Source organism: Branchiostoma lanceolatum, chromosome 7, assembly GCF_035083965.1.
Source record: "Branchiostoma lanceolatum isolate klBraLanc5 chromosome 7, klBraLanc5.hap2, whole genome shotgun sequence".
Taxonomy (NCBI): Eukaryota; Metazoa; Chordata; class Leptocardii; order Amphioxiformes; family Branchiostomatidae; genus Branchiostoma; species Branchiostoma lanceolatum.
Genome location: NC_089728.1, coordinates 20,419,593 through 20,432,462, shown reverse-complemented (window position 1 = coordinate 20,432,462; position 12,870 = coordinate 20,419,593). Strand labels below are relative to the sequence as shown.

Sequence of the window (12,870 nt, the reverse complement as noted above, 5' to 3'; positions counted from 1 at the left end):
AGATGCATCAAAAGTAACTTGCTAAGCTAGCCAACCCCGAGGTGTCACAGGCCTTAAATCGGCTGAGAGAGCTATGACTCACATTGTACCAAGCCACCTACCATATACAGAATATGTAGAATAGATGTATTCCCTGTAAATGAATGATACCTATGTTGGTTAGGTATCATTCCCAGATCTTTCGGTGTATATAGATACGGTACCAATCTACGTATCTAACGCACTTGGACCACTACAACAGCCCTTTTTCACCGATAAACGTTTATCTACATGTAGAACAACATTGTCAGTGTTGGGTTAAATTTGATCCTTTAGAACCCAACCAGTACCTGACAGATATCGGACAGAAATATAACGCAGTATGTCGTTGAAATTCTAAAATATCTATAGCACAATAGTGGCAGAGCAAAAGATAGAATATGCAATTTTTAATATGATTTACTTAATGAAACCCTGAGGTTTTGTATAAGAGTACTAGCAAAAGTACGTTGAAACACATGAAGTATTTCACCTAGATCTTTTTTATATTCTAAGAGATATATGAATATAGTCATACTGTAATCAATGTTTTCCAACCAATTTAATTGAGTTATCATTTTTTGAAGACTGCCATTCATACAATTTCGACTGCTTTCATCACCTATATGTACCATTTAGTAAGTAACAGCATTACTGCGTATAGTTCATGAAATTGCAAAATCAAGCAATGTTAGTACAACCTGACATCAAATCGACAGTGAAAACCACCAGTTCCAATACGATTTTACTATAAGGTAAATGCATTCACTATCAAATAAACCTTTATAAGCAATTTTATTGGTTGAATGCATATAGTATGATATACTGATTACATTGACATCCAGATTCCAATCCGCCAATAATATTACACTTTATCTTAGTAACACGTTTATTAGTCTAGCCGTAAAATATGTGTATCATAGACATGAGATATCAGAAAACTAAGCACATGGCTATATGAAATGTATAACTACTGACCCCGTGCACGGAATGTATCAAGCTCTGAGTATTTTGATAAGAAAGTACATGTATCACTTTTAAAGGCCTTCTGTCATATTTTTGGCAAGGAAACACACTAAACACTGTAAGTAACCTAAAAAGGCTATGGCACCAAAATGAAACATATTCTGATTGTATTCAACAACATCATCGATCGGCTGCAAGTAGCTTCCATGTTGTTTTTTTTTTTTTTGCCAGCAAGGCTTTCAATCTGCCCTGGTACAAGCATACCGCTGTTATCAACAACACTGCCAGCAAAATTCAATTATCATACTCGTACGCTTTTGTACCAAATATGTAGCCTTTACCAGGCTCCACAGGTCGCTGGAGAAATAGTAGAAATGCGGCAAATAGACAGATAACAGCGCAAACTGTACTCCCTGGCCAACTAACTCCTCTGGCATGTTATCTGTCTATTTGCCGCATTTCTACTATTTCTCCAGCGACCTGTGTAGCCTGGTAGAGGCTACCGAATATGCACCCTTCTTCTGTTATTGGAAGTTGCACCAGAAAAGAAAAAAAATACATTTTTCAGACTGAAAATATCTGCCGCGAGATAACTAAATCATGACTTTACTGTCCGAATGTGTCATCACCGTGAAAATGCAGACCAGAACGTTCGGAAGCACACGCAGTGGCTCGAAGCACACATTTATGCTAATTCTGAATTAAAGTTGGACTGTAATTGCCAACACAACAAATTGGACTTACCCAAATTTTCGACTGATCATCTGCAGTCTTTGTCAAGGAATTAGCAATCCACTGCTTCTGTGACGTCACGTTATGCAGAAAAGACCCGTTACTCGATGAGCAGTGGATCATATGTTGCAGAAAGTTTATGACGCCCCCTTCTCTGTTGCTCATTCCTTGACAAAGACTGTAGCTGATCAGTCGAAAATTTAGCTAAGTCCAATTTGTTGTGTTGGCAATTACAGTTCAACTTTATTTCAAATTACTTCTACCGACACAGATGAACTTTCCAGTGAAAATTTATGCTAGTTGAATACTTTAAACATTGTTGGATATGATACGAAAATTCTACATTGTGGCGTTAGAGACACTGTAAGAATCACAAAGCCTTCACGCCGTTTAAAGCCAGATGTCGGAGCTACAGTCGCCGCCAGGGTACCGCACCTCGTGAGCCAGGACGGGACCGTGCGGCTCCTGCCCGAAATCAACCAGGAAGTCCTCATTAAGGGACAGGCCTCCAACATCGGTGTTAACGTCAACAATGAACATCAAGGAACCCTCTCTGCAAAGAGAAAAAAATGAAAACGTTCCCTCTAATTGAAGCTAAAATAAATTCCGATTGGAAGACAAAGGGGCACAACAATTCAATCTATGAGGAACCCCCGAGTGACTAAAGAAACAGAAGAGAAGAATCTACGTCTATTCTTCATAGGGACAGAATTTGAACTGATAGACTTGTCTTTTTTTGATTGAGATATCTCACAAGGGCTTTATTTCTACCAACTGTTGTGTCTTCCTTTAATAGCTTGTAGGTGGTTTACATAACATAACAGGACATTCAGAATTTCTGTTACAAAAAAGATTTCTTGAAATCAAATGTATCTGACAGATACCACATTCTTTATGGCACATAAACGTTTATTGTCATTTCTATGTGAATGATCCGAGATCATAAAAACTTTGTCAATAGATTTATTGCACAACAATTGTACAAGGTACAAAGTATGGCATCCACTAGTACATTATAAGATATCTTTCCATTAGGCTAATCAATCTATCTTATACAGTATGATGTAGTAGTATGGAATGGCAATTGGATTTTACAATCATTGGAGGACTTTCTAACGTCTATACATTCTTTGATTTATTTTCCAATGTATACATATATATTGCACGTACAAGTGCAAAAATAAAGCTCACTTGATCATGTCCGGGTAGAACTGCTTGTCCCAGGCGCTGAATTGAAGAGAGACGTGGTGACGTAGAGACGTGTCCCGTCCAGACTGAGCTGCAGCATCTGTGGTGCCGAGCACTTGACTTGTCCATTCAGGACCATGGGGTCGGGCTGCTGGTCCAGTTCCACGTCATGTGTCACCTGGACAGGGCCACCCTTACAGATGCTTCCGCCAAGGAACAGCTGTAAAATGAACACGGCATTACTTGGAGTTGTATACATGTACCATGGTACCTGTAGTTGTATATATAGAGCGTTAGCATTTATTTACTATTGGTCCAGTTCCACGTCATGTGTCACCTGAACAGGGCCACCCTTACAGATGCTTCCGCCGAGGAACAGCTGTAAAATGAACACGGCATTACTTGGAGTTGTATACATGTACCATGGTACCTGTAGTCGTATATATAGAGCGTTAGCATTCATTTACTATTGGTCCAGTTCCACGTCATGTGTCACCTGAACAGGGCCACCCTTACAGATGCTTCCGCCGAGGAACAGCTGTAAAATGAACACGGCATTACATGGAGTTGTATACATGTACCATGGTACCTGTAGTTGTATATAGACAACGTTTACATTCATTTTACTATTGGTCCAGTTCCACGTCATGTGTCACCTGAACAGGGCCACCCTTACAGATGCTTCCGTCAAGGAACAGCTGTAAAATGAACACGGCGCTACTTTTAGTTGTACCACAGTACCTGTAATTCAATATGTATAGCGTTTACATTCATGTTACTCTTCATGTCAGACATTTGCTGACAGCCATGTTGGTGTCCCTATTTGCATTTCAGAACTAAAGTGTACACAACATTTAAAAACAAACTTTGTTTGTTTTTCCTGATTTTTGTTTTTTGAGCTGTGACACTGATGTTCAGAAGACACAAAATGTTCAGAAGATCTTAAGAAAGGGCTGTCAAAAGTCACCTACCTGAAATTTAGATCATGGAAAACTCACATTGGCGGCGTAGTCTGACCTCTAAAGTGTCAATCTACTGAGTTTCGCCGATTTTCCACCGGCGCAAAGTGGTGAAATTCTATCAAAACATGGAGAGATGACCTTTGACCCCCCTTGACAAGACCTGATCACATCCAACCTACACCTATTTCAAAGTGTACCGGACACTTCAAACACGGCCAAAACCCTGTTTTTCTAACTAAATGAAATAGCCACAACCCTTACCTGTCAATTCCAGCTAAAAAACACCAACATTTCCAACAAAGAGGCCTCCTACAGCTACTTTTAAATAGCATATACATGCGGTTTCTGTCTGGCATTAAAATGGACCCTCTGCGCATGACTGTAATGGTGAACTTTGGCCTAAATAGCCACAGACGCTTTAACTATGATTGACTGAAATGCAAATAGGAGCTCCAACATGGCGGCGACGTTTGAATATTGCCACGCTATTTCTTTAAAATCTTACCAATGCCAGGTAATAGTCTTTAGCTTTCCCGCAGGGCAGAGCAAAACTGACGTCTCAAAATGTAATAAGAAAAAACAATAGTGAGCATTCAGGCAGATTAGAATAGGCACTCTAAGTGACACCAACAACAACACATCCCCCTCCCCTCAAATTTGAACCTTTGCGATGATTTAGAATAAGGTTATTCACTATTTTTATTTTTTTTATTTTTTTTATTCAAACATTTAAGCAGAAATACAGAGTGACAAAAGGGGGCGCACTCAAGTGCAAGACTTATTTTGACGCTACCCCTTACATAAAAAAAACATATATATTTTACAGAGAGAAATCAAGTACAAGTGAAAAGCAATGGAAAATCACATCAGACAGAAAATAGTACATTGTACTTAATATAACAAGAAAGGATAAGCGCAAGTCCAGTTTCCCACCCACTGATGAAATAATTGGACACATTACAAAAAATGCCAGGACAACTGTGTTTTAAAAACGCTTAGTTGTAGTGATGAAGTTTTGGGTTGTTAATAGAATATTGGAGTTAACAACAGATGAATGTGAAGGACTACCACGGAGTAAAACGGAAACTTTAGCGTTGTCCGATAATGATGGGAAGTTTAGGGTGTGTCCTAAGAGCCTGGAGAGTTTGCCGAGGAGGGTTGAGCGTTGGGCATTGTACATAGGGCAGTGGAGTAAATAATGTGGTACTGTTTCGCGTTGGCACCCGCAGTTACATGCTGGGCTGTTTAGCAATCCTCGAGTAAAGAGACTGTGGTTTAGACTACAGGTGCCAATGCGAAGGCGTAATAGGTGAACACAGGAAAGGCGAGGGCCATGGCTAAAATAGTTGAGCTTAACAGGTCGTATGGTTTTTAGGAGAACAGTTCGAAATTGACAGTAGTTTAAAGAGCGAGTTGACAAATCGAGGTTGTTCCAGTGGTGCGTCAAGTACGGAACAAAGGACCTGGCAAAACGATTTGTTGAATAATTTAGAGGTTTTAAGTTCATCCTATTACGCAATTCGTATGAACATGATGAGAGGATAGGTGTGGGTGCTAGTTGAGACAGGTAGTTTCGGGTTTGACCATTTACAATTTTATAGAACAAACATAATCTATGAAGGTGTCTTCTGTCTGACAGTGTTTCCCAACCAAGTTCGTTCCTAGTTGCCAAGTAAGAAGACCCCTTGATGGCGCCTGTTACAACAAGGGCACATTGATATTGTATGCGTTCAATTTGCTCGGCTGTTGTACCGTGCCAAATGACGTCGCCGTACTCAAGACAGGGGCGTATATATGATTTATATAAAGTTTCGAGGATATGACGAGGCAGTTTGAATTTTAGGCCGCTAAAGAGATCAATACTTTTGGATACCTTGGTTATAATGTAATTAGTGTGGGAATTCCAGGACATGTTGGAGCTCAGTATAACTCCAATATGTTTATGGATATCGACTGACTTTATCACACTGTTGTTAAGAAAGAGGGGTGGGTGAACAAGGGGATCTCTTTTGGCTGAGAAGCACATTTCTTCTGATTTTTTTGGATTTAGCTCCATGAGCCACTGGGTGGCCCAAGCATGAATTCTGGACAGGTCGGCGTTTAAACAGGCAGCAGAATCAAAAGGGTTGTCTACAATTTGAAGAAGGGAGCTGTCGTCGGCAAATAGGAATGGGAGGGAAATAAGGTCATTTACAATGTCATTTATATAAACGAGAAAGAATAATGGGCCTAATATTGACCCCTGTGGAACACCAGCGTTGGTCATGTCCCAGGCAGAAGACTGGCCGTCAATGACTACACGCTGTGACCTGTTTCTTAGATAACTGTCAATCCAATTTATGAGTGGTCCTTCTATACCATTTCTTTGTAGCTTAAAGATAAGTCCTGAATGCCACACCCTGTCGAAAGCGCGCGAAAAATCAAGAAATACTGCTCGAACGTCTTTACCTGACTCTAAAGATTTTAGTATGGTGTGTGTGAAGTACACCAGCTGGCAGACTGTGGAGTCTCCTTTAATGAAACCTGACTGAAGACGATATAAAAGATTATTACAGATCAAGTGATTGTATAGGTGTTTGTAAACTATTTTTTCGAGTACTTTGGACAGGGTGGGGAGAAGTGATATGGGACGGTAGTTGGATTTGTCTTGTGGGTCACCTTTTTTAAAAATGGGTATAACGTTTGCGTATTTCCAAATATCAGGAAACATGCCATGACAGAGTGAGAGATTAAAAACGAAAGATATTTTATCAGCAATGAAAGGCGTGATGATTTTGAGAAAATGGTTATCGATGTGGTCATACCCGTGGGCCTTGCCGGTATCCAGGTTTTTAACAAACAATAAAACTTCTTCAGGGGAAGTTGTAATGTGTAGGAGCCGACTGGATGTGAGATATTGAAAAGCTGGGAGAGAGGCATGGGAATCATCAATGGTTGATTGAGATGTAAAATATTTATTTAAAATTGTTGCCTTTTCGTGCTCGTCGAAAATATAGGAACTACCCTCTTTAAGAGGGGGGATGGAAGAAGTAACTTTAGGTCTATAAAAGTACTTGACGACATGCCACCATTTTTTACTGGAAGTAGATGGGTCATTAAGCGAATGTATAAGGCGTTCGTAGTAGTTGGTTTTGTTTTGTGAAATGAGATTGGTGAGCCTGTTGCGTACCTTTCGGTATGCAGCCCAATTTGCATTTGTGTTAAGACGCCGAGCCTGTTTGTGAAATTTATCCCGTGAACGCATGAGTTTGCGAACTTCAGAAGTAATCCAGGGTTTGTCTTTGGGTCTGATTAATATTTTTTTGCTGGGGACGCACTGATATTTAGCCTCTAGGATAAGCGCAGATAATTTTGTCGCGGATGAGTCGACTGAAGCACAGAGAAAGATATCATTCCACTTGGAGGAAGAGCAAAAAGTCGCGAGCTTGTTTTGATTTATTTGTGAGAAGTCCCAGACGGTCCGATGATAAGGTTTTGGTATGTGGACAGACAGGGACATAGAACAAATAGTCGGACAGTGGTGACAACCTGACAGGGGGGCTTGAACTGATATGGAATCTACGTAGTTTGTGGCATCAGTAAAAATTAGGTCAAGAAGAGAAGGATTTTGAGACAAATCGCAGGTTGGTGATTAACAATTTGGGCGAGATTCAGAAACTGTGTCGACTGATACAGTTTGTTGCCAACAGACGAGGTAGAGTCCCGGTGCCACCACTGAGCATGTTTTGCATTAAAATCGCCCAGAATGACGATTGCGTCAGGATTGGACATCTTGGCCACCTGGACTGAGTCAGTGAGAGCATTTATGAATTCATCAACAGTAGACGCATCTTGATAGGGTGGCCTATAATAGACGGATAACAAGATTTTGAAAGATTTGAGTTTCAGTTCGACCCAGATAGCTTCACAAAGTTGAGACTCGAGATCAGTGCGCCTTATGAAGGCGATGTTTGTTGATATGTATAAGAGCACCCCACCACCGTGTCTGTTTCGATCACGTCTTGTGGGTGGTTGGAAGCCCTGGATTGCAAGGTTGTCGGAAGAAATCTCACTACTTAACCAGGTCTCAGTGATAGCAATAATGTCAAGTTTGAAATTTTGGGATAGAAAGGATAACTCATCCAGCTTAGTTCCGGCGGTTATACTGTTAACGTTAGCGTGTAGTATGTTGAGGTACTTGGATGTTCCGGGATACTTAGCGGGCCCAGGGTTGGGATGCACATCGTAACATAAACTGATCAATAGCAAAATCAAGAGGAAATAAAGTATAAACGAAATTATGCAAGAACAACATTTAAGCTTAAACAGTCTGCGCAGAGTCCCAATAATGCCGTATTTTGTGATGTAGAACAAACCTATAGCTGCCCTATACAGATCAAGGTCAACAGGCATTATCCCTCGGGTCCTCCCGGCAAACGGATCTCAGGACGTAAATCATGGGGTGAAAGGGTGGACATGCGCTTCAAATAATTCATGAACAACATAACAATAAATAGAATATCAGACGTAACAACAAGACAAAACATCAAACATAAGTAAACTGTTACGAAAGAGATAAATAACAGGAAAGCTCTGCGTTGCCACTGCGGTTCGATTTATGGTGTAAAGATACATTGAGCCACTTATGTGATCGGATTACCTTTAATCAGAAAACAACGAATCGCAGGACATGAGGCAGCGTTGGAAAAGGCAATGTAATACTGTGTATATATATCCATACACGATGCATTCATACATATACCTTGGTGGTAATTATGTCGACAAGTCGTGTTTAGTTGTTGGATAAACGTTCAAGCTGGCGAATGTCAGCGGGGCTGGTGATACGGCGTATCTCAGGGTCGGCACCATTTGAGTTGACCTTGACGAAGATCTTTCCATCCTGGGTCCATGCGGTGTTGACATGAGACAGACGTTTTGCAGAGTTGTAAAGTTCGAGGTCGCGTTTGGTCAAGTTTTCCCTGATGACGTAAGGTTTGCCCGAGATGTTAGATTTCCCCTTTAGCTGTTTCTTGGCCTTGTACACTTCCTGACGCTTTGCATAGTTGGTGAACTTGACGATGACTGTGTGAGCTCCGTCACGAGGCCGGCCAACACGGTGAGCTATGTCAATGTCTGATCGTTGGACGCTGACGTCGAGATGTTTCCTGGTGAAGTCCATGAATGTTGACACGCAGTCCTCTGATTTCCTTTCTTCAGGTGATGGGGGAGGGGGGATTCCGAAGACGAGTAGACAATGCTTCCTACTATATTGCTCGTTTCTATCGGCATGATTTTCGGCTTCGGCTAGGCGTACCTTTAAGGTGGTCAGTTCTTCGTCTTTCACGGCGATAGTGTGTTTCAGCTCGTCAACCTCAGCTTGGAATGACGACTTAAACTGGTCCAGTTCGTGTCTGACTTCAGCCTTTATGGCCGCTGAAATGTCTTGCTTCACAGCGCCCAGAAACTCATCTTTCATCTTGTCAAAACTGAGTCTCAGCTGAGAGTCAACAAGGTCGGAGACTCTCTTAACTTCCCTAGTGGACGGTGTGGTCGTCATGGTGGTGAAATGGAGGCTCAGAATGAGGAAATTTGTTAGATATCCGCAGTGTAGCAGAGAGCCCTTAGACTATACGTGTGTCTACGGTCGCCATCTTGTCCAGCCATTTCCAACTTGAAAATGTCTTTCCCACATTAGCTTTGGTAGTTGTGTTTTTAGAAATATGACTTGTAATTTTAGTGTCTACTTGTAGTTTGAGAAACAAGTTTAGACTGGGGCTCTGTAGAACTGTACACATAACTGCCAGCCACTGTCTCAAACTAAATCACAAACCATTGTTGTCATTACTTTCTTTCTGGGCTTAGTGTCCTTCTTGATGTGAAGCCATTCTTTAATTTCTGATATCTGTTGTTATTTCAAACAAAGTTGAAGAGTAATTAAATAAGTCGTACTTCGTAAACTGTCTCAGGCAGGCCTCCACTGATGTGCACTGTACAGCTGCCAGTAGCACATTGAAGCCAATAGTTTACATTATCCCGCCTTTATATAGTTTTACTGGGGTCTTTAAGTTATCTGAAGTCATTCCTGCACCCCTCGGTGTATAGGAGCAGTGCCGATCTCCATTTCTATGGCCCTGAGGCCTCCCAGCGCATTATAGTAGGGAGCTAGCCTACTTGTTTTGGTTTCAACTCCCAAACTCTCTTTCATAATTGCTGACTTCCAAGAAGAGAAAGTATTCTGTACAGTATTTTTAGGTCTTTGTGGCATAATCAGGCCAGATATGTAAGAAATTAATGCTGTAGAGGAATATCAACATAAAAAAACAAGGCCTGAGAAAAAAATCATGAAAAATAAGATGGATTTACTTTAGACTGCAGATTCTAAGGTTTGCAATTATTGATGGGAGGGACAGAGAAAGGTTCAATGCATGACCAAAATTGCAACTGCCATCAATGCAATGAAGGAAAATATAATCTTTACTGACACTGGTCACATGGATTGATCAGGGAAAAGTTATCATCATCATCATCATCATCATCATCATCATCATCATCATCATCATCATCATCATCATCATCATCATCATCATCATCATCATCATCATCATCATCATCATCAAAAGTTATACGCCTCTACTTTTTTTTCCTTACCTGTAATCAAAAAGCAGAGCCATTTCCTGTGTGTCCATCCCAACCCTCCTCTTCTTGTTACCTTGTAAAATCTCCTTTACCACGTTTCTGATGACAGATCTCCCAGGATCCTCCCTGACAAGGGGGTGATCTAAGATGGCCACCATATTGTACGGCGTCAGCAGGTTGAAGCGGACGTGTGGAAGGATGCTGGGTAGGTGGTGCAGTCTGTATCGCACAGGATAGGGGCAGATTCAGTTGGCGTCTTGGTATGAATTAAGTTTATTTCGTGTTAAAAATCAACAATATCCATCAACAGCAAACTGACACCCACCTGTCCTCCCTGCTGTGCTGCACCCATCTCACAACAGCCTCCCACACTGATGTCTCCTCTTTAACATCAAGCTCATCGTGGCTGATGATCTCAGTCAGCTGATTCACACTTAGGCTGCAGAACTCCTCGCTAGAGGCAACCTGTGGAGGCACAGAGTAAATGTACTGGCAACCTGTGGAGGAACAGAGTAATTTTTGCAGTACCAAGGTACTGCAAAAATATCTTAATGTTGTTGCCACATACAAGAAGCTACATGTTTATAGAACTTCATGGTAATCAGAAATAACAACCAAAAGCTCCATATCTGTGTCGGCATAGCCAGTTGCCAGGTTTGGCGCAATTTAGGTTTAAAGTTAGGTAGCGCAACATGCTATCTAGTTTAGAGGCGGGGACTGTAGATGTCTGTAGTTCTCTAATGTAAATACAGTACTGTAAATGCATTCAAGTTTGTGTGTTTTTTTATTTTGCAGTAGGAAGAAAATGAATTGTTTGTTGTGGTTTTAAGCTCGCGTTTGAAGCAAAAGTAGCACTACAGTCATACATGGGCCAAATTTTTTGCGCAGATTTAAAGTTTACGCTGAAGAGTCTTCCGCGAAAACTATGAACATAAAACCACCGCAAACATTTACAGTTTCAGATTACTAATTTTTTAGACAATAGACATTATGAAGACCAACCTCAGTAAAGTCCCTGGTGATCAGAAGCAGAGAAGCTTTCAGGACAATCTCCACAGAGAAGAGATCAGCAAACTTGTACAGGTCCACACAGGTGGAGCGCTCCACGTTCTTGGCCATGTAGCTGCTGCAGGTGTCTCTCACATAGTCCAGTTGCAGGAGGTCGGCTGCCTGGTACAGGGGCTGCACTTTGTCCAGGGACACATGGAGGGTTCCTGAGTAGATGTAACTCAGGATCTCCCCAAACATGCCTGCATCCAAACCCTGTAGAAGAACACAATATAACAATGTTCAAACTTGTATCACATATAAAAGGTTTCAATGATTCTTAACAGGGAAATATATCAATAATTGGCATAGTTATGACGTATGAAGGTCAAATTTACATATGCCTTACTACGAGTATACTAGTAAATCTTTATACTAGTGCAATCTACTTAGATATTTAATGTGTTGCTTATAACCAAAATTCCTGTCATAGTAAAGAATATGCCCAGTGACCGTCAAACTTGACCTTTAACCCTTGTCACTAAAAGAATATCAGTAAGTGGGGAGGGGGGCATGTAAGGGACAAACATTTACTGGTAAATTTTAAAATAATACTGCGTTCTACATAATACGTATAATCTTCACAAGTGACGTTTCACTTTGTTCTAACCAACCGTCACACAAACCTACCTGTAAAACAACCGTCTTCTGACGACTTTCCGCCATGTCACTTGTAAACATGGCCCTGAAGTAGGGGCTGGCCGGCCGCGGACAGAACAAGCCGATGGCAGGGAAACTGGCTGCCCTCGACTTCCAGAACGACATCCTGCAGTACCCCAGCCTTCTGTAAGTCACCCACAGTTCCAAGAAACCCGTGCAGATAGCTCTCGTCTTGGTGGGAACGAGGTCGAACTGCGTTGGCGTGGGGTTCTTGGTCTGCGGCAGCCATGATGATGACGATAGTATGACCCGGGGTCAAAAGGGTAGACGTACTCTGATAATCCAGATAGTGTAGCAGTAAGACTGCTCCCTTCATCTGATATTGATGGTATGACCTCAGTGTGAAAAGGTAAGTAGACATTTATTGATTACCCACATGATGTGACAGTAGATGGAGGCCACGCAGGAGATGAGTAGATAACATCAGGGACTGGACAGGAAGGTCACTGGCAGACAGAGGGCGAAGGGCAGAGAAAGATGATGAAGCTCGTGCCGGAAGCGACTACCCTGGGAGTCCAGACGCCGTGTATCGGCCCGCTACCGGGGGCCGCACGCGCGCCGAAGCTTTCCCGGCCCCGAAGACCGACCCCGCCCCAAGCTCCGCTATAAACCCAAGCTCCGTGTTCGGCTAGCGGAGCTTGGGTTTATAGCGGAGCTTGGGGCGGGGTCGGTCTTCGGGGGG

General features: G+C 41.9%; 1 protein-coding gene across 1 annotated transcript in view; it reads right to left on the bottom strand.

Moving 5' to 3' along the window:
- The window catches only part of LOC136438096 (kelch repeat and BTB domain-containing protein 2-like), an 83,862-nt gene extending 71,392 nt beyond the window's left edge, over nt 1–12,470 (bottom strand). Inside the window, exons 1-2 of the mRNA XM_066432774.1 lie at nt 12,159–12,470; nt 11,484–11,744 (exon numbers count right to left, since the gene is read on the bottom strand). Coding sequence (XP_066288871.1) covers nt 11,484–11,744; nt 12,159–12,293 — 396 coding nt within the window. The 5' untranslated portion in view covers nt 12,294–12,470. The remainder of the gene's footprint in view (nt 1–11,483; nt 11,745–12,158) is intronic.
- Between the last annotated feature and the right edge of the window lie 400 nt (nt 12,471–12,870).